This window comes from Aptenodytes forsteri, unplaced genomic scaffold (assembly GCF_000699145.1).
Source record: "Aptenodytes forsteri isolate BGI_AS27 unplaced genomic scaffold, ASM69914v1 Scaffold2, whole genome shotgun sequence".
Lineage (NCBI taxonomy): Eukaryota > Metazoa > Chordata > Aves > Sphenisciformes > Spheniscidae > Aptenodytes > Aptenodytes forsteri.
Window position 1 is genome coordinate 19,080,763 of NW_008795695.1, and position 26,537 is coordinate 19,107,299.

General features: G+C 37.2%; 1 protein-coding gene across 3 annotated transcripts in view; it reads left to right on the forward strand.

The window, feature by feature from the left end:
* The window catches only part of DMD (dystrophin), a 1,230,427-nt gene that overhangs the window by 821,420 nt on the left and 382,470 nt on the right, over positions 1–26,537 (forward strand). For all 3 annotated transcript variants that reach the window (XM_009283051.2, XM_009283049.2, XM_009283050.2), the window contains 2 exons: positions 7,843–7,944; positions 13,812–13,920. In XM_009283051.2, the coding sequence (XP_009281326.1) occupies positions 7,843–7,944; positions 13,812–13,920 (211 nt within the window). The remainder of the gene's footprint in view (positions 1–7,842; positions 7,945–13,811; positions 13,921–26,537) is intronic.

Below are 26,537 nucleotides of genomic sequence, written 5' to 3' on the forward strand. Positions count from 1 at the left end.
TGAGCAACCTTAGTTGAAGATGTCCTTGCCCACAGTAAGGGCGTTGGACTAGATGACCTTTAGAGGTCCCATCTAAACCACAGTGTTCTATGATTCTATGAGTCTATGAATTAGATGGTAAAATAAATAAATAAATGCATCCCTCCTGAGTTAAATGATTTTTAATTTGGTTGGTTGAATAGAACTGTCGTTATTTGTACAATGAGAGAGAATAAATTTTGATTTCTTTCTTTCCTGTTTACAAGAAGAAATAAACCACAGTGTTCTATGATTCTATGAGTCTATGAATTAGATGGTAAAATAAATAAATAAATGCATCCCTCCTGAGTTAAATGATTTTTAATTTGGTTTATTGAATAGAACTGTCGTTATTTGTACAATGAGAGAGAATAAATTTTGATTTCTTTCTTTCCTGTTTACAAGAAGAAATAAACAATTTTTATGACTCAATACTTTTGTAATTTTCACCAAATTTCACTTGCCAGTCAAGATGCTTATGGTGGTAGTCCATATCTGCTACTGTGTCAATCTAAGTAACTTTTCTTCCTCTTAAGCTGCTATCATTCAGCATCTAAAAGACCCCAAAACTAAGAGAGAGCATGTAAAATTATTGGGACTTCCCTTACTTTCTCACAAGAATTTCTCATTATGTTTTTGTGCCATATTTCCTTCTTCTGTGTCAGTTCTCCTGGATATGTTATTATCTCTTTTATATTATGTACTGGAACTAAGACAGGATCTGCAGCCTAGGTGGAACAGGAGCAGCTGTTTCATCCTGTGTCCTGTCCAGCCTCAAAATAAAATATTCTGAATCATATTCAATCTCAAAGAATTCTTCTTACTGGATCTTTTCACAGTCCAACTGGATGATTAAATGTGCTTTATCGGTGTATGTCCACCGTAGCCAAATTCTTTTCATATGCCATATCTGCAGGTCATGTCTTTACAGCTAATAATTTCATCTATCTTCAGTACCTGCAGGAAATTTCCTTTTCAGGACAGGCAGCTGCAATAGAAAGATACTGATTTCTCTGTGTGGGGAAAAAATTACTGTATTTCATCTCCTCTAGATGTACAGAGGAAGCTCAGAAATTTCTGATAGCCAGCAGGAAAATGTGCTTTGGAAAAAACATCCTTTCACTCTGCAAAGTGGTGGGGATTGCTATTTTAGGCACTTTGTTTGCATGGCTTAAATTTTGGGACCTTCTTAGTTCCACTTCATTGTGGAGGATTTCCTTTTTCTTTTTCTTTTTTTTTTCCTTTTTTCTTTTTTCTTTACTCTTTTTTTAATTTTTTTTTAAATTTTTTTTTCTTTATTCTTTGTTCTTTCTCTTTTCTTTTTTCTTTTTCTTTTTCTTTTTCAGTACCAGGAATAAGAGATATTGCAGGGAGCGGAATGATGATAAACACCACCAGGTTTTAATAGACACGGTGTCTGCATATTTTACAAACTGCACAAAGGCTTCACTCATAGGTTTAGAAAGTATTTAGGAACTCTAAAATTGAATTGGTGCACTTTTAGAAGGAAGAGGTGCTTCCTGTAGTTCTCTTTTCTGTGAAATAATTGTTTGTTGTCTAAAGTATCTTGAAAGTAGTTCACAAAGGTCAAGAGCTATAGTTGTATCAATTTTCCAGTCTCATTAAAATCAGATGACTGTCTTTTGCACACTTTACTTTAAAAAGCTGGATGAATCTCACCATATTCTTTTCCCCATTAAGATAGCTTCTAATACTGCCTTGGGATCGTACTTTGGGCCTCACATTTAAAAGAACAGTGATTTAAGGCAATGGGGGAAAGAATGGTTATTTTATTTACTCATTAAAATGGCATTTTTAGAGGCAGGTACATAAAATGACTTGTCCTCTAGTTACAGAATATTTTTAACGATAAAGCAGTTTTACACTAAGCTTCTACCCAGGCCGCTAATGGAATGGTCTTTAAATGGAATTACTTGTTGTTTGTTTTTTTTTTTTCATAAAACCCTAAGACAGGAAGGTGAAGTTAAATTCTGTAACTTAGATGTTCACAGAGCGTTTTCTTTCTATATAAAGATAAGTAAAATATTCAGGAAGTTATCAAATCTTTTCATCTGTTATGTAGAAAAGAACAGAGGTACAAGCTTGTCTCTCCTTGAATTTTAGCAAGATTGATTAAAGTGTTTATTCAGGAAGTTTAAATACTGGCAACTACCTTTTTCCCCCAGTGGATTAGGTCCCACCTCAATATGGCCACAGAACTGTTAATAGTATGTCCTGGATGTATTCTAACAATATTGTACAAATATCTAAAGTGAATACTTAGAATGCCATTGACTGTACTGTCCGACCTACCATCAAGATCCGATGATCACTGTCGTGTAGCTGAACTTTGATGTATTTTAATTAAGTCTCCTCTGACCATTCTTCTTTGTGGTGGCTTAGCTTGTTAGTCTGCCCCATGAATGGGAATGTGCAGAGCTGAGTCAAAAGAAAAAATGAGGTCACTTATTTAGAACCAGAATTCTTGCAGATGGGAATACATTCATGTTTTCTATCCACTTCCCTTTCTTTACTTGTGAGGAAAAAATGAGGCACTCGGAACGTCACCATTTATTTATAGCTTTTTCCCTAAATATCTGGAAATAATAACCTGAAAGATAGGCGTGAATATTTCAATGAACCTTGCTGAAGCGTCTCGTGTGCATGAATAAGAAAATCCACCTCAGAGAATTCTGGTTACAAGTTATACCCTCCCTTGTCTAAAAGACAAGAAAAACATAATTAAATGTTCTGTTATCAAGTCAAATATATATGGGGTTTTATATCTGATTATTTCAAAGAAGTCTTTTTGAAATTAAAAACCTCCAAATTATTTTAGATTTAGTATATTTGCTTGTTAAACATCACTGCCTTGTCTTGATCAGTAAAGTGAAGGGAAATTGTTTACTGCTTTTGTTTTCCTGTGAATAAATTCTCTTCTTTAGTCTTCATTTAATGTACCATCTTGATAAAAAGAGGTCATGACTTTTAAAACAACTCACTATATTAGTTTCCAAGTTATATTTTTTTATTTGAAAGTTGTAGTTAAGTTTCCATTTTTGCATTGCACTTCACCATGAAGACAGAGGTTTAATCACCCTGAGCTTCTCCTACTGTCCCTGCAGAAAATGTCCTATGGACATAATCTTATTGGGAAATCGATCCCAAAAGTTTTACCAGCATTACCAGAGAAGATGAATCAGTGCTTGTGATTCTTAATATAGAGCAATACGCAGTCTGAAATGCTGCAGATACTTTTATAGATAGTTGTCTGGGCCTCCTAGTATATGTGTAGCATATGTCAAACAACCTGTCTGTGTCTGCTAGGATAGTTACCATCTCTTGAAATAACATATGCCAAGCCATCAAACTTTCTCTTCCATTGGCATACACACCAGAGCCTTTGTCAATATACTCGTTTCAGCTAGGGAGTATGAATTTTCTAAGTTCTGAGCTATATCAACAGACTTTCATAGTCCAGATGGGGCTGTAGACAAGTCCCTGCCACTTTTTCAGCCTGTAAATTTGTTCAGCGGGTTGAACTGACATGTTGTTGGAAATGCAGAAGCCAATGTGGCTTATTCAGCAGTAGGCTTTCATCAGTTCAGATGCACCATTTTAACACCACTGAAAATTCATAGATGGTACGTCATGGAAAAAAGGTGGCCTCTGTTTGATTCTTGTTGTTTATACATGTTTGAGAAACAGCAGTTTCCAATGATGATGTATTTTAATTTGCCATATGTGTGAAAAGTTTAATTAGCATATTCATCACCCGGCCCAGAAGTAGCATTACGGTTCCTTTCACAGGCAGTTCATAAATTGTGCAATTCCAGTAGAGTCAGCTCTGTTTCCCAGAGACAGCGCTGCATCCTCCCACAGCAAGCAAAGTGAGCGTGGCAGAGGAGTCAATGATCTTGAATCAGGACCTTCAGAAAGTTGTGGCTTTGGTATTCTCTAAAAACTGATGGACATGAGCATGGACAACTCCTGTTAGCTTTAGTAGTAGCCTGGCCCATGCGATCACGAACAGACGTCAGGCTCTGCTCTGGGAGTATGTTATTCTCCTGGATCCTGCACAGGCTAGGTAACAACTGCGGTCTCTTTGTTGCGAGCGAACCATTGGAGGCCGTGTTATGGTTGTTACCTTTTTGTTCTCTTTGGGAACTGAATGATGGGGCAGTATCCTGAAACTACTCTCTTACCTGCCGACCCATATTAATAGGGTGTCACCTAGCAAATGGATTTGAAATTGCTGGAAACTTGCTCACTGGGCAGAATTAATCAAGGGGCTATCCCATCAGGCAGAGAACTGGGCAAAGAGCTCCCTCAGAGTTACTGCAGCGATTTAATGTCAGGTGTGCACTTATTTAAAATCATTTTGTGATGTTTTTAGATGATGTTAGAATTAATGTGTGACAATCAAAAAATAGTTGCTGCTCTAACAAATAAGATATTTGTTAATTTCAGCAGTGTCCAAATGAATGACAGGATATTGAGAACCTCTTTTTCCCCTGGACTCTTATCTCTCTTCTTATTTCCACATAAATCTCAACTGAAGCATCATGCTATATTGGATAGATTTGCACAGTGCATTTCGGTTTAGGTCAAGGCCATTGATTTTGAAAGATCAGACGACACAAGATCAGTTCATGTAACTCCAGAAAATTGTAGAGCAGAAGGAATTGATGATTTAACAGCTAAATACATTATGTTTCTGTTACCTGAATATGGAAAATTATACCTGTATTCTACCCATAAAGAACAAATACCTTTTGAACCCATAAAGAATACTTTTTCAAATGTTTACATAATATGTAAAAATGGGATATCTTAGTTTTTATGTGTTGTGTATACTAGTATTAGCATAAAATAATGACAATGAAAAGGATCGTTAAATGTTTTCTTCTTTTCTGCAGAATGTGGAGTCACATGGTACCATCAGTAATTCATTGTGCGATTTTTCTTTTTCTCTTAATTTTAAAAGGGAAATTAGCCTAGTTACATGTGTGTATATGGTAAAACATGATTCAAATTTCAATATAGAAGGTAGAGTACAAATAAATACTGAGCAGCCAAATTTTGTTACAGCTACAGGACTTGAGTAGTAAATCCTGTTATGAATAGTCCTTCTAATTAGTCTGGAGTGCCTGCCCTAGCCAGGTTCTTCTGGGTTTGAATTTTCAGTTCTTGGTGGTGGAACTTGACTGTTACTGTTAATGACTGTTATTATAAACCTAATCAGATCAAATACATGACAAAGCTTAAGAGAGCCTCCTGAAAGAGCCTCTGCTTTTCCTCATGTCTAGGAAATGTTAAAGGGAAGTGGTGAAGATGACCTGGGAGGGACCAGTAAGTGCTCGAGTTCGCTCCATCCTTCTTACAGCTGCCAGGGCCCTGCAGGGCCGGCAGCTCCCTGTGGGCCGGGGCCATCGGAGGGCTCCCCTTGAGGCGCCTTCAGTGCAGGGCCTGGCAGCCTGGGCCCGTCCCACTGCCCAGCCAGGAGCAGGGCAGCCGGGAGGCACCGGGGCAGCCCCAGCCCCGGGCATCAGGCTCCAGGCTGGGACACAGGCCCGCGGCTGGGCCCCGCTCAGCAGGGCCCATGGCCAGGCAGGGCCAAGCTGTGGGGAGCTGGAGACCAGCCCTGCTGCGGCATTGCTGGGGCAGGGGCTGACAGCTCCAGGGGGCTGACCTGGGGTCCAGGGCCATGGGCAGGGTGAGGGGACCCCCAAGGGTCTGGGCAGCGACAGTCAGGAACTGTGTTAGGTACCCTCCTAGAGCGCACCTTCCATGCTGGTTACAGCCTGAAAGAAACCAATTTGTGTGCTCACAGACCAGTCCACAGTGGAAACCAAAGCCGAGTGAGTGGGGAAGATTGAGATCTCCACTTCAAAGGCACATCCATGCTGCAGGTTAAACTGGCAGTGTAGGTGTACCCGTAGTGATCTTGATATTCTTGGACTCTGCGGGGAGTTGTAATGTGTTTTTCCTGCTACAGAATTTTTTATGATACCTGGTGCTGTTATAAAATAACAAGTATTTGAGACGTAGCATAACACAACACAAAATATTGGCAAAATACTGCAGGTGGCTTAGTTTAAAAAAAAAAAGGCAACTAAACAAATATTAAAATGCCTATTTTTCATCAAGATAGGCAGAAAATTACTTTCTTCATTAACACTCCTTGATGATTATTTTTTCTTTATATGGTGAGTAGGGAAGTAGAAAGCTAACCTGGTATTGAAACAGAAAGAAAATGGAACTTTAATGAGGGTTTGATCAACAGGTTAATAAACTCCCACCCCCCCAACATCCCAATTTTGCTCTGCATTGCTTTTCAGTGCTCATTCTCTATGAAACCTTACAGTTATATCTCATTAATATTGAAATTTATAATAAAAAGCAATTAAATGCAAACATGTTCAAATATTGTTACAAGAAATCAGACAAGCTTTAATTCACTTCATTTGCTATTGATAAACAATATTTGAAAAGAAAAATGGGAGATGATAGTGAATTTATCAACATTTTTTATTTTTACTGATTGTCCATAACGTTTTGCAAGTAAAATTTCAGGCAGCAGTGTAGACATGTTTTCTATGTTGAGCTGAAACAAAGGAGCAAAAAGGCCCCTTTCTGAGACTTAAAATGACATAGATTTCAACAAGTTTACTGCAGAGCAAAGAATGGCAGATTTCTGCCAATGAAATGATGTGTCGGATCAGATAGTGACAAGCCTGGCATGCAATCTCATCTGCTGTCATGCTAATGATAACAGAGATTGTGGACAGAAAATCAAGTTGGAGAGTCAGTGGATAGTCTGCAGTATTGGCTAGGACAAGGTAATCAAGCTATAAAATAGGTGGGAGAAGAGTGGAGAGAGGAAAACAAAAACAAACCAACCAGTTAATTTTAATATCTCAGTTAACTCTGTGATTTTTGTTTATCTTTTTTTTTTATTACTTGAAAAATGAAAACAATATGAATCTTGGAACTCCAGGTGTAGTTTATCTTTTCTTTTACACTTTTCAGTGATTTTTTTTTTTGCTTTTAATTATCTACATGTAGTGCTTCACCCATTATTTATTTCATCAGTGCCTGATGAAATGAAGCTGCTGTATGTTGGGAAGGGTTTCTTGGAGTTGCCTTATGTTAGCACATGAGTTACACCTTTCCAGATTAAAAAAGAAAATTGCTAGAGAATATGCTGTTGCTAATTCAGTAGGGTGTCATTGCTAAATGGTAGGTGCCTCCCCATACCTTTAGGACTGTCACTGCTACTGTGCTTTTGTTTTTAACTCATTAGTCTAAGTGTTTTACTAGATAAATACTAGTTTACTACTCGTAATAGTAGTTTTCTGTTAATATTTTTAATCTTTCTAAATTCAGTATCATTGTTGCATCTCATGAAATGGTTTTAATGCCACGTACTATATGAACAAAATGTTAACCAGTGCACATTTAATCTGCTGGTAACATAAAACAGACAAAAGGACAGAGCTGCTTAAATGAGATTTCTCATGCCTGTCTTTCCTAGTATGAATTTGTGTTAGCTTTGTAATCATTTTATTGAAACCTTCAGGATGAAGGGACCTATCGCTGTTTATTTTGCTAGCATTAGTCTTTTCCATCCCTCTTTGCTTTTGTTTTCTCTGGTCACCCTCTTTGTCCTTAGCTGCTACTATCCATAAGTTTTCCCAGAAACCAATCCCGAGCAGAAACTAATCTACTGGTGTTTTACAGCTTCCCGTGGAGCTTTAGGACTTTTCAGTCATATTACTTATGCTACGGTTAATCTACACTGCATGTGTTTTTATTTTTCAGGAAACTGAAGCAGCAGTGCAGGCTAAACAGCCGAATGTGGAAGAGGTTTTGTCTAAAGGGTGTCATTTATATAAGGAAAAACCAGCTACTCATCCAGTAAAGGTAATGAAGCAACCTTTAGCAATATCCATTACTATGTAATGGGTTATGCTTCCCCTGTTGTACACTTGTCCTTGATGTGCTCTGTTTAAAATCAATTATAGAACTTGGCAAATGGCATTTGTTCTGTTCTGTGATGGCATAGCCAGGAAAAATGTAATGTTCCCAGCTAGAAAATTTTTGCATATTTTGATGGGAATATTGTTTTTGACATTAAGGTTGTTCTACCTCTTCAGGAGTAATCCACACTGAAAGCAAATGTAATTTTTTGGTGCCTAATTAATGGCTTCACATAACATGTTTTTGAACTCCCTTATTTTGAATTTTGCTTTCAGAAATTTTGTCAATTAAAAAAAAATGAACGTGTTTTCTAGAAAAGGTAAGAGTCAAGTCATAAAGAGGGCCCTTTGCTTTAATTTTTTTCCATTGTGAAGGAAAGAAGACGTAGCAATATAGAACTTTCCCACTCAGTTTCTCTGCCAAAATTCATGTAGAATGACTGACTTGAGTCTGTTTTGGAGCAGGAGATACATTGTTAAGAAGGCTAATGCCTCCCAACACTTCTCTTTTAGAAAAATGTACTATAGGATCCTTTTCCCCAGCATAGAAATCAGTTTGAAGGGGATATTTTACACTCAGTTTCCTAAAGACTATGTAGACCTTCATTGAGACTAGAGTATCATTTTCTATCCTGTAGAATCTTGAAGCAGAAAATAATCAGCAAGCAGCCTCCCATGTGTGGTTCAGCTGCTTTTGGAGTAGGAGACCAAAATAGTAAGGTCACTACCATATCAACCAGAGCTTGATCTGGTTTCTGGTTTTATAACTGCTAATAAAGTAACTGTGAACATGATGATTAAGAGTTCCCAAAAACTGTAATAGTGGCTTATTGATTACACTAAGTATCTATTGCAATTGCTTCTGACTGGGCAGAGATAGTAAACTTTGTCTTTTTATTTAGAGCTTTTCCAAGCCTACAGCACTCAATAACCTCATTTTACAGAAAAAGTTTTCCTCACAAAGTTAGGATGTCTGTGGGTGACCTCTACAGTGAATTTCTTGGTTTTCCATCTCTATTTAGTCACTATACTTGAAGTATTATTTTCCTACTTTTACAAAATTTCCTCTAAATTACTTATAAATCCCACCAGCATATCTCCATTCACAGGAGCACATGAATGCATTTATATTCACTTTAGAAATTCATACATATTTAAGAATGATTTTGTTTCTTTTCTTCTTTCCTGAACAGGAATCCTTAAGAGTTATTTTCCCCTTCGGTATCTATACTTTATTTTAATGATCAGTTCTCCTAAACAGTCATAAAACACTAAAAGAGGTTAAACTCAAGGTGACTTAAAAGTAGTGTGATAATGAAAGTGGGCAGAAACAAAGCTTTTGACGCTGCGTTGGGAGTTCTCCTTGGCTAATACAATGCTATTATTGTTGGGAACTGAAACATCTCATCTGCACACTGAATGGATGATGGAACAAAAATCACTCTGCAATAACTGCATTTACTCATTTTGTATGACTTCAGCTGCGGTCTTAGGGGATCTTACTCCACATTTTAATAAGCAAAGCACTTGAAACAACAAAAAACTAGAGGTTTTGACTTTCTAGATTTTTGTAATTGCATATAAAGATTGCAGAATGAATGCTGGCATTCTCAAGGAGAAGAACTAGTACTTGTTTTACACTGACAAAAGTATAAATACTGTGAAATGATTCTGTTTAGGCCAAACTTCTGACATAGAAGTGTAGTCTGTGTCTATTTCTTTTAAGTGTTCACATCAAAGATGCTGAAAAGTGCCAATTTCTACCAGATTTACTGGAACGAGATAACTCTTTAAATAAAGATTATTATGTTCCTTGAGTTGTAGTTTTGACAATGATATTATAAAATGTGTCTGTGAGGAAATTAGTAATTACTTGTAGAATAGTGAGTATTTAATTTCTAGTCCCTCTAATTGCATTTTACTTTTTTCATTACATTCTGTAGTTCAGTTAATTGAATGACCTGTGAAGTTAATTTCTGGTTCACTGTCTGTCTTGTACAATAAGTCATAAAACAGTGAATATATACTGTCAGGACTGTTGAATTGCTTTCTTGATGATGTAGGTTTCCTTAAGCTTCCACCCATTTATATTGAGTTGGTCTTCTGTCATCACTCTTCATGAGTAACTTCCAGCACTGTTTGCTATTTATATGTTCCAATACAGAATTTTCCGCAAATGTCAAAATCATTTTCTACACAAAAGGTATTTTGCGGAAGCAGAAATAATTTGTACTCAGATTAAGGTGTTTTTGAAAAGATATTAGCAAGGTTGCAAAGTTAAGCACTCAAAATTTTAGAAAATTCTTGAATTAAAGCTGCTGTGGTGGCCTTGGTTTAGACTGAACCCTGCCTAATTCAGTACAGGATATGGACAGCACTCACAGTGCGAGCAGCAATTCAATACTTAGACTCATACTCCTTGTTTAGTTTGTGGCACAGAAAAAAAGATAAAATTACATGGCCTCTTTAAAAGCATTAGTTACTTGCATAGCATTGCTTGACAGCTTTAGAGATTATTTAGTTCTCTGAGGCACCTTTGTCTTAGCTTCCTTTTTTTCTCTCTGGTTTCCTTAATTCACCACAAATCTTCCCATTCTTTTCAATAAATGAAATAGAGGTCCTATAGGCTAATTTACACTGCAAGCCTCTCCTGTGCTGGAAAACAGTGTCAGAGAATTAAAGATACTGGTGTAATTATGTGCATTGTGTCTGAATTAATATTAATAGTTGACGTTATTCTGGCATTTCCTAATGTTTATCTTTGCAACCTTTATAATATACTCTTTATAGTGTTTTGAATGTAAATTAAATCCCATGGATTTATATAGACACATGCTTAGTCTTATATCATAGTTATGTCACTGAAATAGGTATATTTTCACACCTTCACTAAGCATACTAAAAGTGCTGATACTGGAATTTTGCAACGCAGGACTGTAAAAATATTTTTGTTGGCAAATGAAATCCTATATGCTGATTCAAGAGTCAATATGGGATGAGATGTGTGATCCTTTAAGCACTAGCACTTTAATAATCAGACCTATTCACTTTTATAAAATGGATTTCATGCTTTTAAAATGCATTTCTGTAAAGATTTGCAGGTGGGGGAGGGAGAGGTTACTGCTGGTGACAGTGGCAATAGAAAGAACGTAAGCCCCAATCTCATGATTAACAGCACTTAAACAGAACAGTTTATTCAGGAAAGGATTTCTGTGGCAGTGGAAGAGCTGTAGTTCCCTTGCCACAGCACTCAATTTGTCCTTTCCCATGTTGGGTGGGAGAGTAAGTAGTGAGGAACTCATTTTCGTTGTCCTCAGTCTTGCATTTAAAAGACTACATCATTTATCTCTCTAAATACTCCTATCTAGTTTTAGTGCTGTCAATGAGATGATTAGTTCATGTATGAATGTTAACCTCACTTAAATTGCACCGGTCGCTGACATTTAAAGGAAATCAATAAATCAATAAAAGTGTTCCTCAATGCAACAAATTTGATGTTCATACTTGTCACCAAAGCTCTAGGGCTGCAATTACAGCAAAATTGTGCTCAAAGAAGTTAACATTTTAATGCACGCATGCTAATTTATGGCAGGTGCAAGATTGGATCAAACTATAATTCTGATAGAAGAGTTTAGAACTAGCTACTCTCTTACTAGCGGCGTAGATGTTGCCTCAGACAACCCTCTCTAATGTCTGTGGTGGGCATGTTTTATATTTTGTCATTGCTGGAAGGAAATCCCTGGCTCACATCCACATGAATGATTAAGCAGCTACTCATAGTGAGGACCAATATTATATTTATAACATCCATATCTCCTTCCTGAGTTACTGTGAATATATTGTATAATGAAGGCAGACTTTGAGAGTGTAATCTCTCCAGCTTTTGTTTTTAAGGGCTCTCTGCATTCTCTGCTACTATCGAATTAATAGATATTGGAGCAGTCCTTTGCATTTTAAGCTCTGGAAGTAGGTTCTTGGGCTACAACAGCAGAAAAAAAGGAACTTTAAAACCTGCCATTAAACGTCTCCAAAGTGTGTGTTTCCGTGTGTCCGTAATCCACACAGAAGTAAAACATATGTATGATTTTGAATATGACAAGTTGCATTTGTCATGCGTACCTGATTGCTTTTTCTGCCTAGTCCTCATAGTCTATTATCAAGGAGAATCTCTGATATTCCTAACTTTTTATTTTATTTTTAATGCAATTTTTAACCTGCTTTTAAAGATAAAACATTTGTTTCTTCCCTAATGCAGAATTGTATCCTTTCTCTCCCGCCCTATCAAAAAGCATTTAGACAGAAATCTGTCCAGAGTTTATACCAGGTAGTATTCTGGCCTCTATTGGTGACAGATGTAAAAGAACTTTACAGGTTTAGAGTACTTATGGCAAAGCTTAAGGCAAATTCTAGAAATGCTCCCCTGACATATCAGGATATGAAATTGTGCTACCTCAGTGTCTGTGTGTGTACACGCTTCAGTTTAATGAGTATTGTTTCCTATCCCTCTCCTATTGACCCCTGTCATCTTAGACTCTAGGTAATTAAAGTACCTTCCTTAATAGGCATCCTCTCTCCATCATGGCTGGATTGTGATTTAGACTATGTATCTATATATAGATATATATATCTATATCTATCTATCCAATTGTGAATTGGACACAAGAATACTAAAAGCATTCCTGAGTGGCATTGGTAATCTGTGCTGCTTTTTGTAGGAGACAGTCAGGGAGCAGCTTAAAAAAGGAATGAGGTCTTCATTTTAAGAGTTTAGAGATGCCAGCATAGAATTAGCAATGCTTCATCCTTCTTTACAGTCCTTGGAGCAAGGAAGAAAGAGGGATAGAAACGACATTTCCAAGTCTAAATGCCTCTCAGGGTTATCTGAGGACTGATGTAATTCAGACTCCAGACTTTCACTTAGGTTTTGTTTAAAAGTAACAGTTTAGGCATTACTGGTCAGGACTGCGTGCCCACACGCTGAAGTTTATGACTCCCTGAGGACTCCTAAGACTTTCTTTTTACTTTTGGGTTTTTTTTTTTAATAGGTGGAAGAATGTGTTCTGCATTTGATACTACAAATTGCAGAGGTTTTATTGACGATGTTTTTTTAATACATAATTCACCTTTCTATTTTAATTTAAAAAATTAACATCTCAGGTTTGTGGTAATAAAAAACCCCACCTCTCCACAGTATGTTAAAGAAGAAGTCATCCTATGATGTTCCCTAAAAAGGTGTAAAGACCTGTCGACCACAGAGCAGGGCAAGCCAGTGCTCCCTGGGAGCAGGGAGCGGCGGGGGCTCCCCGCTGGGCTGCAGGACAGGGTCTCACCAGGCAGGGCCCCTCCCACTGCCCCCAGCCAAGAAGCAGGGCAGGCTGGGGGGCTGCCCCGGGGTGGGGGTCAGGATCAGGCCCGGTGAGGGGAACCAGAGTCAAACACAGCCCCAGGTGGCTGGGCAGGGCCGTGGGGATGGGAAGGGGCTGAGCTTGGTCCAGGAAGTCAATCTGTGGTCAGGGTCAGGCAGCTGTGCTGGCTCTAAGTTGGCCCTGAGCTTCAGCAGCCAAACTCTGAGGAGGAAAGATGCCTTCAGGACCCTGACACGATGAAGCTCTTTTGCAGCCCAACTGGGAAGGATTTTACTCATCCCTCTCTGCCATTTGTGAATATTAATTGCTGTTTCTACCTTTCTGGGTTTTTTTAATTCAGGTGGTCCATCAGATGGAGAAAAAAAAAGTTGCATTAATTTATTTTACATTTATTTACATTAATTTATGCATTATAAATTTAATATATTTTTATTTTCTATTCTAGAAAAAATTAGAAGACTTGAATGCTGACTGGAAGGCAATAAACCTCTTAATTCAACAACTAAAGGAAAAGCCAGCATTAGCAGCATTTAGCCTTTTCTCTTCAGGTGTCTGTAAGTGCTTCAGTGTATACATCTTTTGAAATTAACTACAAGTCACACAGTTAAAATGAAAATGGCTGGAGACCGTCTAAATTAATTCGGCATCCTTACAAATTTCAGCTTTAGCTTGTAAATGGGAGGTGTGCTAGTGTGGCATTCAGCTTGTTTTTTTATCCTTTCCTTTCTATTTTGTGTAATGTGACCCAGAAGACAAATTAGATTATGGATTTGGTGAAAAGATTGCAGCATGCTTTTAAATTATTACTGTTTCAAAGTCTTGTTTCTTTATTCTATGAAGAGATGAGATGAGATTTTGACTTTCTACATATATTCATGGAGGAAATACTATGAAGGGAGAAGAATTATTTAAGTTAAAAGATAATAATGTTACAGGCCAAATGTATAATGTTACAGGTCACTTTTTATGATAGGGCAATGAACTGAGACTGTTTCAAGACAAAGCTTGCGTATTCGTAGAAAAGGTTGTATGACAACATGGTAAGAGTAATTCTGCAGTTAAACATTAAGTCTGTGAAATACATCTCTGGGTGTCTTGAGTTCATGAATCCACAACAAGAGACTTGATCTCCATTTAATTTAAATTATTTGGATAATATTTATATTACATTCTTCTCATGTCTCTTTGCACCTGCTGGTTCCCTACAAGGATTACAAACTCATTTTTATCTCCATGATAAATGGATTTTATTTCCCACTGCTTTCCTTTGAAATGTAGTGATTAAGCATGGGTGGAAAAGAAAAGCATAATGGAAGCACTGGGTTAAATCTGAGTTTCTAAAGTCTCTAAGATTCTTTACTTGATACTGAACTATCTCAGTTGCTTGGATGAAGAATGTTACTCACTCATACCATTTGGAAAGCTGCTCATCAGATGTGGGAGCAGGAAGAAATTTCTCCCCCCGGCCCCATCAGACTGCCTGTAACTCAGTCTATGATACAGCTACGGTAGTCACCTGGGATTTGATTACTTGTAGGATGTTGATCCTTCTTGCTTTTAACAAGTTTTAATGGGTAGCATACAAGAAAAGCTAAGATTGGAGAATTCTCTACCTTCTACTAGTGACTCTCTAGGAGAGCAAAGCAGAAAAATCTTTTTTCAGAGAATTAAATAATTGCACCATATAGACAGAATCCAGAATATTCAGTACCAGAAGACAGTCCAACATCTGTCAGAATAGCATATATCAATTCAAGCAAAGCAGATGTCTTGCTTGTGACGTTGAATCTTACTAAATAGGAACTATCATTTAATTTTAGTCATTTAGAACTGCTATGGTTCCAGTGGTGATCATTTCAATTTTCTAAAAAGGGCTAAATACCACTAGTATTTTTTAAAACTTGTAGTACAGCAGTATCCTTGCTTTACAGGATTTTGTTCTAAGGCATGCTATAGACATTCATGTAATGATATGGGGGAACTGATGGAGATGCGTAATCATTTTTTGCTGTGCTGGGTCACTAAATTTGCTGTGTCAGTTTTGCATGTCAACAGGTTATGTCAGATTCCAGGGGGAGGGAGTGTTGGTGAGTTATGTATTTGCTGTTACAAAGGAAATGGTAATAATGGAACAAGAGAGAGAACACAGAGTAGTAGTGCAGTAGATTCCTATCTTAACTCTTCTTTAGCTGAAGAATTGCAAAATTACTCATTTACCTTAATTCAAGATGTAGGCTCTGACTACTAACATTTCTGAGACTCAGCAGATGGAATTATACATGCAGAAAATGAAAGCACTGGTGTTCTATAAAGGATTAAGCAGGAAGTAAGATTGATTTCCTTTCTATTGCCAAGAGCACTTAAAATTTGAACCTGTGCTTGTAACACTAATTCATAATTTTTCTTTATTTGAGTCAGTTTACTGCAGTCAAATCATTATAGATGTATCACCATAGAACTGTAGAGGTCAGAAGGGACCTGGGGAGACATCTATTCCTCATACTCAAAGCACAGTCAATTAGCGCAGGTTGCTCAGGGTCATGTCCAGTCGGGTTTTGATATCTCCAAGGATGGAGACTACATAACCTCTCCGGGCAACCTGTTCCAGTGTTGAACCACTCTCACAGTAAAAAAAGTTTCTTCTTCCATTTAAATACAATTTCTAGTGTTTCAATTTTTGCATGGTGCCTCTCATCCTGTCACTGGGCATCACTGAAAAGAGTCTGGCTCTGTCTTCTTTACTCCGCCAATCAGATATTTATACACATGGATATGACCCTCCTGAGCATCTGTGTCTGAGACCAGGGTATGAAGATGTAATTGGCTGATCTCTACTGCCCTGTCAGGTATCACTTGGTCTAGACTGGCTACAAGAACTCAGCCAAAGGGTCTTACTAAATATGCCATCTGGTGGCTGTTGCAGAGGTAAAGGACCCTGTTTATAATTATTTCTAAGTCTGTGTATTATAGTTTCTTCAGCAGAAGAAGCACTAAAAAAAAGTCCTTAATATCCCACCAGTCTAGTGTGCCCTCGGGCATAATGAACAAGAACTACTTTTCCAGCTCGAAAAATGTACTTAGCTGAAGGGTACGTCTAAAACCTTAGCAAAGATTGACTTCCAAGACAAGATGATTCAGGAAGGAAATCACACTTGCTATCTGTACTTGACATGATAACATGAAATTGTGTGAATGTGTCTATCCAAATACCTCGACGCATTGCTCAGCCAGCAGTTTGAAAACATTTTAAACAGAGAGAAATACAGTTTTGGAATGTGCTTTTACAGGAGGGACAGATTTTAATAGTATTGTTAGCATTCATATGACTTCTTTTGTACTGAAGTGCTACCACTGTATTTACTTAATAAGTTAGGTGAAGTTATATAGTGCTTTGTAAACCCATGTGAATACATTGTGGGGTGGGAGGCATTCCTGACTTTGGTCCTGCAGAAAGACATTTTCATTATTTGCCTTTATTCAAGTAAGATGTTAGGGGAAAATTTTGGCCACTTTCGTTTAGAGCTATACTTGAAAATACAATTTCTTAAAAAGGATATGTATTTATTTTCAATCATGCTGTACTTGAAGTTAGTGAAACTTTAAAAATAACTGCAAATGAATACAGCTGAAAATACTTTGTCTGCTAATTTTACATTTTGCACGTACAGCTAATAAAACTGTGAGCAGTAAATTATATTGGTAGTCTTGCAGTTTGTTTAACTGATTGAGTGAACAGTACTTTGTGTACAATCAATTTCATTTTTTTCCCCTGAATTTTTACACAAGTCTTTGTCTTTTTGTGTGAAATGCCTACTCAAGTGGAACAGAAAAAAGTATGACTGTGAAATGAAGAAAAAAGTAGAGTGAGAGTTAGCATCAATTACAATGGTGAAATTACTTCCAAAATTAAATAGAATTTGTCCTTTTAAACTTTACAAGTTATCAGTCTTATTTTGGAGCAGTGTTTGTAGCAGGTGTAAAAAAAGATAAAAAAGAATTGTTTTTGTTTTACAAATTGTAGCAGAGTTAGAGATGCATTTGACAGAAAGGTTTTATATGCATTGTTAGTTATTGTATATTTAATACAAAGAATTTGAAGAAAGCTAATACTATATCACTAGAACTCATAACACTAGCTATCATCAGCTTTAGATATCTTTCTTCGAATACATACAATCAAAGCTCTTCTGTGCTTTCAGTATAATTTGCTTTGGGAGTAGGAGTCCAAGACTGCAGGCATGGAGCCACAGACTAGGCTTCCATGTACAGGGGAAGAAGGCTTTTCAGGATTTAGAATGAATAAGGGAGAATGGGAGAGAAGTGATGTGTCAAGCTGAGTCCATTAGAAGCAAGTTGTAAGATGGGGATTGTGAGCTGCAGTAACTTCACCAGCTGATTTAACCAAAAGAGAACTCATTGCTTATTAGCCCATATATTCAGCTGGGGCGTAGAAAAAAGATGCACAGCAGTCACCTCCAGAGTTTATAATCCCTTGAGTTTTGGGATTTGAATTGAAAGAATTATATTTGTGAATCTGAGAAACTAGTGAAAACAGAATTTCATTTGCTTGTCCTTTGATATTTTAGGTGAAGGAGTGCATCCTAAGGTATGTCTCCTTCTGTTTGGGAAAATTTAGTTTGCCTCTTATTTCTCCATGAAACAAGTCCCCACCTGGACTAGGCATGCTGCTTTGTTCTAGGCTTATAAGACCTCATAAAAGAGTTGTTGAAAAATATCACTAATGTTACTCTCTGAGTATATGTACTGCTGTGGCTTAGTACAGCCGAAATTCATATGCACTGCTTGGAATGTAATATAACATAAGAAACATGTACTGGTGCTGCTAAAAATATACAGTTCCTGAGACTGTAGGTTTTTAAGGAAAATTAGCAACAAATGAAAGCATGTATGTGAAAATACATACCTTGATGAAATAACATAAAGTTTAAAACTAAAATCCAGTGACCTCAGAAGCTGAAAGTATTTCTGTAGTGCTAGTGTCTGTATTTTATGCATCTGGAATTTTATTTTATTTTCATATTAAATGCATAGTTGAGTGATCTATTATTCTATATTGCTTAGTTCTAAGATAGAGAGATGTACAGATCGGGCATAACAGTATCCTGCATTATGAAGACTGCCCTATTAAACCTCTGATACGATGTTTGGTTTAATATTTTCAGTGGGGATGAAGGATTCTTTGTTTTTGAAACTATAACTGTTGAAATATATTCATTCCATGGATTTCAGAGCTGGATCATGTAATGTCCCACTGCCTCTTTAAAAACAAACAAATAATTTATTTTTAAGAGCTATTCAAGAGACAATGACAAAAATGTAAGAAACAGAATGACAACAACTAGCTTTGGGCAAAACTGCACAATAGATACTATTTTCTTTTTTGTAGTATTTCATAGTTAATGTGCTCTGAGGCAGTCATTGTTTATATGTTATGCACAGTGCTTGGGTGAACACATATGCTGTAGTTCAGAACTGTGTTTCTCAAAATTTCCAAATGTTAGTCTTAAAAATCCTTCTGCATTTCATTATATGCACCTGGAAAGATAACATTACGTGTATTCAGAGGGTGAATTAAAAACAAATGTACAAATCAGATATTAGAGTGTCTATATTGTTTATAGCAGTTGGCATAGTATAATTGAGACCAAGAATACTCAAAATAATTCCTTGGGGAAGACTGAACAATCTAGGGACGTGTGCATCTCCAGTATTTTCAATGCTAATGCAAACGTGTTGATACTTAAAAATACATTGCACATAACATTCACCATTTAAAAGAACTGTGTTATCAGCTATTAAAACACTTGTTTGAGGGACATGGTAGATATTTAATTTTGCAGAACCATTCTCCACAGAGTTGAACAGCTAAAAATCCACAGCGTGCATATGTGGTGACAGGTAGTTCTACACTGAGCTAGAAGGCAACGCTACTGCCAGTAGTCCATTTTAGCTAACATTAATTTTAGGACACCAGTAAAGAAGACCACTAGCATGACAGTTGTAACAGAGAGAAATATTATTTCCAATAATGGCCATGTCTAGAATTGTATAGTTTCTGATACTTGTGCATGTAGAATCTAAAGGAAACGTCTATTTTTAATACTAGTTATAATTCAGTTTAACTCTATGAGAAGTTTTACTAAAACAAAATGCAAGAAAATGAAGAGGGAACAATGCAGTAGGGAGGTATCATAGAGAATACCTTGAGTTCTTGAATCAGTGGGGAGCAGTAAGAGTAGGCTCTTCCTTAAGTCAGCTGGCCTAACAAAGGTTGCTCGCTCTCATATAAAGTGGAATAGTAAAGGAATAGATTGTTGTCTTTACCCTTTCTTTGGTTGCTTTTGGATGAAGGAATAAATAATGGTTTATATAAATAGTTTTAATTTTCTTGGTTTTGAGTCATTTTACTTTACAGGCTTCTGTAGTAAGGAGGGTCACAGACGCCAACCTGCGTTGGCCCTATTATGCGCACATTGTCATATATCTAGTTTCCCCGTTGTGTTCAGGAAAGAAGTTGCCTGATTATTCCATCTGATTTTCATTAAGAAGCTTTTTTGCTTCTAACACATGTGCCACATCTAACAAATAGCAATATGGTACCAAACTGAATCTGTTACCATTTGACTGGAGACTTTTCAAGGCCAGGACCCAGTTTCACAACCAGTTCTATTTTTCAATACAGCTGACATCAGACACAAGCTGAAGACAAACCTGTCTTATAAAGCTTTCAGATTCAATTTTCTCTCTGCATATAGCTTCAGGAATCTCTGGAGGTCATTCACAGCATGTGCTGCAATACCAACAGGGAGAAGTAATGAAAAGAGTCTAGATAAAAAGCTAACACTATGCCTTCAGAGCTGCATGAATAAAAACATAATAAGCAAGTTTATAAATGCAAATCTCTATGATTCTCAGAATTTCTATCTTGATCTTTATAGTTTCTCTCTGCATATAGCTTCAGGAATCTCTGGAGGTCATTCACAGCATGTGCTGCAATACCAACAGGGAGAAGTAATGAAAAGAGTCTAGATAAAAAGCTAACACTATGCCTTCAGAGCTGCATGAATAAAAACATAATAAGCAAGTTTATAAATGCAAATCTCTATGATTCTCAGAATTTCTATCTTGATCTTTATAGTATACTTGATGTGAGGATTTGTTTCTGGATTATCCGACAGGTGAAAAATACATGCAAAATATACCTGAGCCACAAAAGCCCCATTTAAATCAAAAGAAAGAAGGTTACACCTTTATATTTAACATCCGATTTCAGGGGTCTCGCATTAGGTTACTCTTTGAAAGTATCTGTAATAAACAGGTGTGACAGTGCGGTTTACAAAGGGAGTGTGGACTTTGATTTTTCAGGGCTCAGTTGATTAAATAAAACTCACTCTGGGTTACTACTCAATTTTTATTATACTCATAGCTATGATGAAATGTAAATCAGAAAGTGAAAACAGGAGTTGGCTGCTTTGCTGTTATTAAAGACAATATGGAATCTAGGTCTACTTTTTCTATTCAATAACAACTTTTTGAAAGTGCAGCTGTCAAGATTTATGATATAAATAAGATTAATGCTATCATCAGTCTTTCAAAGGACCGCATTCACCTATTCCATTTTTACAATACGATCTGTATTTTCTTCTGAGGAGCAGGCTTTGCAGCTTGTTTTCTTTCATTTAATTTCTTGATCAATAGTTAGTAGCAGCAGGATATACAGGATTCATTTTGATTAAATCCCATGAAATGTAAATGATAGCATACTGTAGAATTCATCAGACTATTATTGATAACCTGTATCAGGTGAGAGCACAGAACTAAGTTGTAGTTATGGTCGGTCTTTTTTTACATGGCTCATGTAACATGGCTCGTGGATGAATTAAATCAATGTTTATTTTTCTCTAGAACTATATTCAGCACACACTGCAGAATCCAATGTTAGTAATTTTCAAGAAATGTGGCAACAACACAATTGCATCATTTTTAAAACACAGATAGACAGAATCAAGAATTTGAATTAGTTCATTCTGGAAGATATGGAAAAAGGGATTCTCATTAGAGTTCCTAGCAAAAACATATCCATAATAAAATGGTAGTTTATGCTCTTTTTCAGTTTTTCTACCTCAGTTTCTAGCTTTACATCACACATTTTTTCCGTGCTTTAAACCCACTCTGTCTCTCTCCCTTCTTTTTGTTACAGTAACCTGTATCACTATAATGTCTGACTATTCAGATAGCACGGGCTTGCAAATAGCAGTAATCTCTCTTTTCTGTTTCCTTTTATATAGTAATTAGGTCTATTGGCAACTACTCTGTGGGAAAATCTCTTTAATTTGCTAGAATAATGGAAAGTGATAGGTCATTCTGCACACAGTCCTCTTGACCTCTGTGCTGTTCTTTATTGACTTGTCTTTTTAAAAGAGCAAAGCAAGCTGGCTTTTCCTTCTGAAAGGAGCAGTGCGCAGTGCCATCCTGGTCATATCCTACTGAGAAATGCAGTGGCTCTTTTGACATCCTTCCTAATATTTCTGTGGTGACTGGAGCTGCTACAGAGTCAGGTCTGCTCTACAGAGAAACAGCCAACCAAAGAGTGCGAGCAAGTGCGATCACAGATCATGAGCAGAGTGGAGGCCACAGGGAATGAGGAACAAAGCTCATAATTGCTTCTAACGTTTCTGCTGAAGTCAGAGGGCATGAGATGATGAAAGAAAGACAGACTCGTTCCTTAAACTGTAGAAGGCTAAAATGAGGAAAAGGTGGCAAATGAAAACCTTCTCTTCTGCTCCAGCTAGAAAATTCTTTAGTCTTGTTTATATGAAGCTTGTCACTGAAATATCAGACTGCTGTCTTTGATTGTATCAGTGTGCAGTAGCAGGGAACCTAGTGATGGAGATATGCAGGTAGAGATTTGTGTTACTGATATTTCCTTCAACAACAGATTGGTGGTCAGATGACACTTAAGTTCCCAAAGGCAATTGAAGGTGAAACTAAAATAGCTGGAAGAGCAACAGAGGTTAGTTTGACCTGAAAAGTAAGCATTATATGTGATTTGATGAGAAAGCTTGACAAGTGTTTCACAAAGTAGTACGAGGCAAGATATTTTAACATTTCTGATGAAAGAACAGAAGGTGCTTGCAGTGATTTGAGGAATTACTTTGTCAAAACCAAAGTGGCAGTGATGATGTTGCCTTCTCTGGCTTTGAACAACTGTTTATAATTCTGCAGAATTTTTCTCTCTAAGAATAAAGATAGACTTGGAAATTTTTGCATGAGTGCTGTAATGCTGTTAAATTATCTAATAACTGAACTCTGATTATTTCAAAGCTTCTTCAAATCTGTTCTGATTTTTTTTTTTTTTTTTTTTTAAACTACATGGTACCTAAAATTCCACTGGCTCCTTGGCATTCTGTATCTGTGTACAATTTTTTACGCTTTTTTCTTCAGAGTTGCCCTTGGCTAGGATAGCAATTGTTATGCCTGTTAAATCAATTTGTAGATCTTACAAAATTAGAAGAGGTGATTTTCATGAGACTGTAAAAGTTGGAGCTGCTGGCAATATGTGCTTTTCCTTATATCAAGGAACTAGCTGCCAAAATTCAGTTACATGCCAACAGCAGTACACTGGAAATGTAAATTGTTGTCATATAGATTGACGTCCAATTGAAAGCTGCATACTAAATCAAGGAACTTGTTACTTTGACTGACAAAAGGAATGCTGAGAGGTGCTTGCATCATTTGTGACAGACGTTGTCACAACGTTTTTTATAAGGCAAGTATGTGACAGAATTTGATGGAACACCACAACTGCTGTAGTACAAAACATTCATTTTCATGAAACCCTTTTGTAACAACTGCTTACTCAAAAAGACTCCTATCCTTTGGAAAAAAGTAAATGCTTTCTGTAGGGGTACAAATAATACTGCATTTAAAAAACAACAACAGAAAAAAAGGCTGTTTTCAAAAAATAATGCTTGACTCCTTGAACTGAAACTCTTCAGACTGCCCAGAAATGATTGTGTGTGTTTCTAGATATTAGAAAACTTAATTAGGGATGCAGGAATCAATTACTGAAAACACTCGGGGGGGAGAGGGAATAAATACAAAAATGAAATTTTATTTCATTATTAAAATATGAATTTAAATAACAGCAAAAGTAGTATTAATAGATCACTTTCAAAACCAAAACTGCTAATAGACAGTGTCTTAATACTACCAAAGAGCCTCCTTGTGTTGATTCTGCCTACTACTTCAAGAGATCCCAAAACAGGCTGGAACATTTTCCTCAACACTTCCTTTAGTCCAAAATTTTTAAGAGCTAACCAGGTAATTTTATCCTTAAAAACCCAAACATATAAGTAGTCCTCATATGGCAAATAGCAGCTCCATTCACTGTACTTTTGCGTGTGCAGATTATTACTATGTTTTACAGATAAATTAGTTTTAAATTGGTTGTTAGTATCATGGATCTCTTTGGGATTCAGAGTGTTACTGCAGAATAAAGTTTGTAGCTTTTCTGTTCCCCAAAAGACTGACTCCCTTGATGTAATGCCTTCTTAAGGTTTCCTTTCAAAGTTCTCATGAAAAAGGTTAAAATGTTTATGTCTATAAAAAAAGGGAAATCTTTACTTCTGATTGATGAAGAAAAAAGCCCATGTATCATCCTGAAACATGAAAACTAATATGTATTGAATGCTCTTAACTGTTTTTTTTGTTATCAAATGTAAAACTCGTTATCAGAGATGAAAATATTTGTAACAGGCCACCATGAATGAATGTATGTAGCAATTTAATCAGAAGTTTGTATTTACTTTATGAAGAAAATAAGACTGGTCCAAAATTTCCATGTGATAATTCACACAATAAGTATACAAATCATTTAATATACAGTATGACAGTATGCAAACCAGTACATGCAGTCTGAGGCTCTGTAACCTCTCTGGCCAGACATGTGAAATCTTCTGCATGGAAGAATACACTAAATGAGAAACTAAAACTAGCAGAAGAGGATTTGAGTCACAGCCATAATAAGAAATAACAATTTGTAGATATTACCTATTCATTTTAATTGAGACAGTCTGAATTCCCTACTTCAAGAAGTTGTTGTTCTTTGCCTTTTAAAACGTGTGTCATGAGAGCCTAAGGGAAGACTCAAATCAGTAATGACAATAGAGGATACAGGGCACAGGCAAGCCAGAAACAAATTGTTTCTCTCAGCTGTGGGTTTCCTGGCACTTCATATCACAATTAAGAAATAAGACAATATTGGTTGGGGGGGGGGGGGAAACAAACACAAACATTTCTGATTATTTTTGCTTTTGTTACAATAAATGATATTAGCCTTAATATATATTCAGTTTATATTATGCCAGTATCTCAGCACTTGAACCAACTTCTACGTTTGTGAAAAAAACACTAGCGGTATCAAAAAATGGTTATTTTTGCTGTAGCAGAAATATTGGTGGCAGTATTGCAGATATTTGTTCAGCTAACCTTTAAACTACCGAACAGAAAGAAGTAACAAACACAATCATGTGTTATATATAGTTTCCATAAACAAGAAAGTTTATTTATAGAAGAGGGAGATTTTTATATCTTAACCATTAAATTGAATGTACTGGGTTTGGGTTTTTGTTTAGTTTGTGGTTTGGGGTTTTTTTCCCCCCATCTGGACTATTTTTAAAGCATTATCTCAGTATTGTAATGACTATCCAGTGGTGACACTATATAACTTCAGAATATTGTTTTCATCTAACTTTTTAAGTATGTGTTGATAGTTAAATTAGCCTTTGTATTGTAATCAGTGATACTGCTATAAATTGAATCTAGAACCACCATGTAGATAGTACATGAAAGGTTCTTGTGATACCTTTTTCTAGTTTCGGTGTCTGCTTAATTCTTACACTCACTAAAAGTGATCCGTTCATGGATGATTCATGTTTCACCTTAGCCTTTTGCTTTTCAATTTTTAGTGGGCCCATCAATCATGTTGAACTTTGCCTAAAGGAAAGGAAAGGTTCACAGGGAATACCCCTACAATGCTATATTACTAAAAGGAGACTGAACTTTGGAGCAGTTTATCTTTCAGAAAGGTTTGCATAGAACCTAAAGCAGGCTGCCCAGGATTGTGTCCAGGCGGCTTTTGAGTATCTCCAGGGATGGAGACTCCACGACCTCTTTGGGCAACCTGTTGCAGGGCTCAGTCACCCTCACAGTCAAAAAGTGTTTCCTGATATTCAGAGGGGGAACCTCCCGTGTTTCAGTTTGTGCCCTTTGTCTTGTCACAGGGCACCACTGGAAAGGGCCTGGCTCCATCTTTGCACCCTCCCTTCAGATATTTATACATGTTGATGAGATCCCCCCCGAGTCTTCTCTTTTCTAGGCTAAACAGTCCCTACTCTCTCAGGCTTTCCTTGTATGAGAGATGCTTCAGTCCCTTAATCATCATTGTGGCCCTTCACTGGCCTCTCTCCAGTAGCTCTATAGCTGTCTTGTACTGGGGAGCCCAAAACTGGATGTAGTATCCAGGTGCTTAGTAGAGGGGAAGGATTACCTCTCTCCACCTGTTGGCAACACTCCTCCTAATACAGCCCAGGCTACCATTAGCCTTTGCCGCAAGGGCACATTGCTGGCTCCTAGTCAGCTTGGTGGCATCCAGGACCCCCAGTGCCTTTTCTGCAAAGCTGCATTCCAGATGGTTGGCCCCCAGCCTGTGCTGGTACATGGGGTTGTTCCTCCCCAGGTGCAGAACTTTGCACTTCCCTTTGCTGAAATTCGTGAGATTCCTGTCAGCCCATTTCTCCAGCCTGTCAAGGTCCCTCTGAATGTCAGCAAACCCTCTCTCAGTATGTCACACCAAGCTCACTACCCTGAATTTCAGGAGAGCAGGCTTTGGCCTCTTCAGGGATCTGCTTGGCAGAGTGCCATGGGACAAAGCCCTGGAGGGAGAAGGGCCCCAAGAAAGCTGGTTAATATTCAAGGATCACCTCCTTCAAGTTCAGGAGCGATGCATCCCAACAAAGAGGAAGTCCGGCAAAAAAAAACCTCCAGGAGGCCTGCATGGATGAAGAAGGAGCTCCTGGACAAATTCCAACACAAAAAGGAAGCCTCCAGAGGGTGGAAGCAAGGACAGGTAGCCTGGGAGGAATACAGA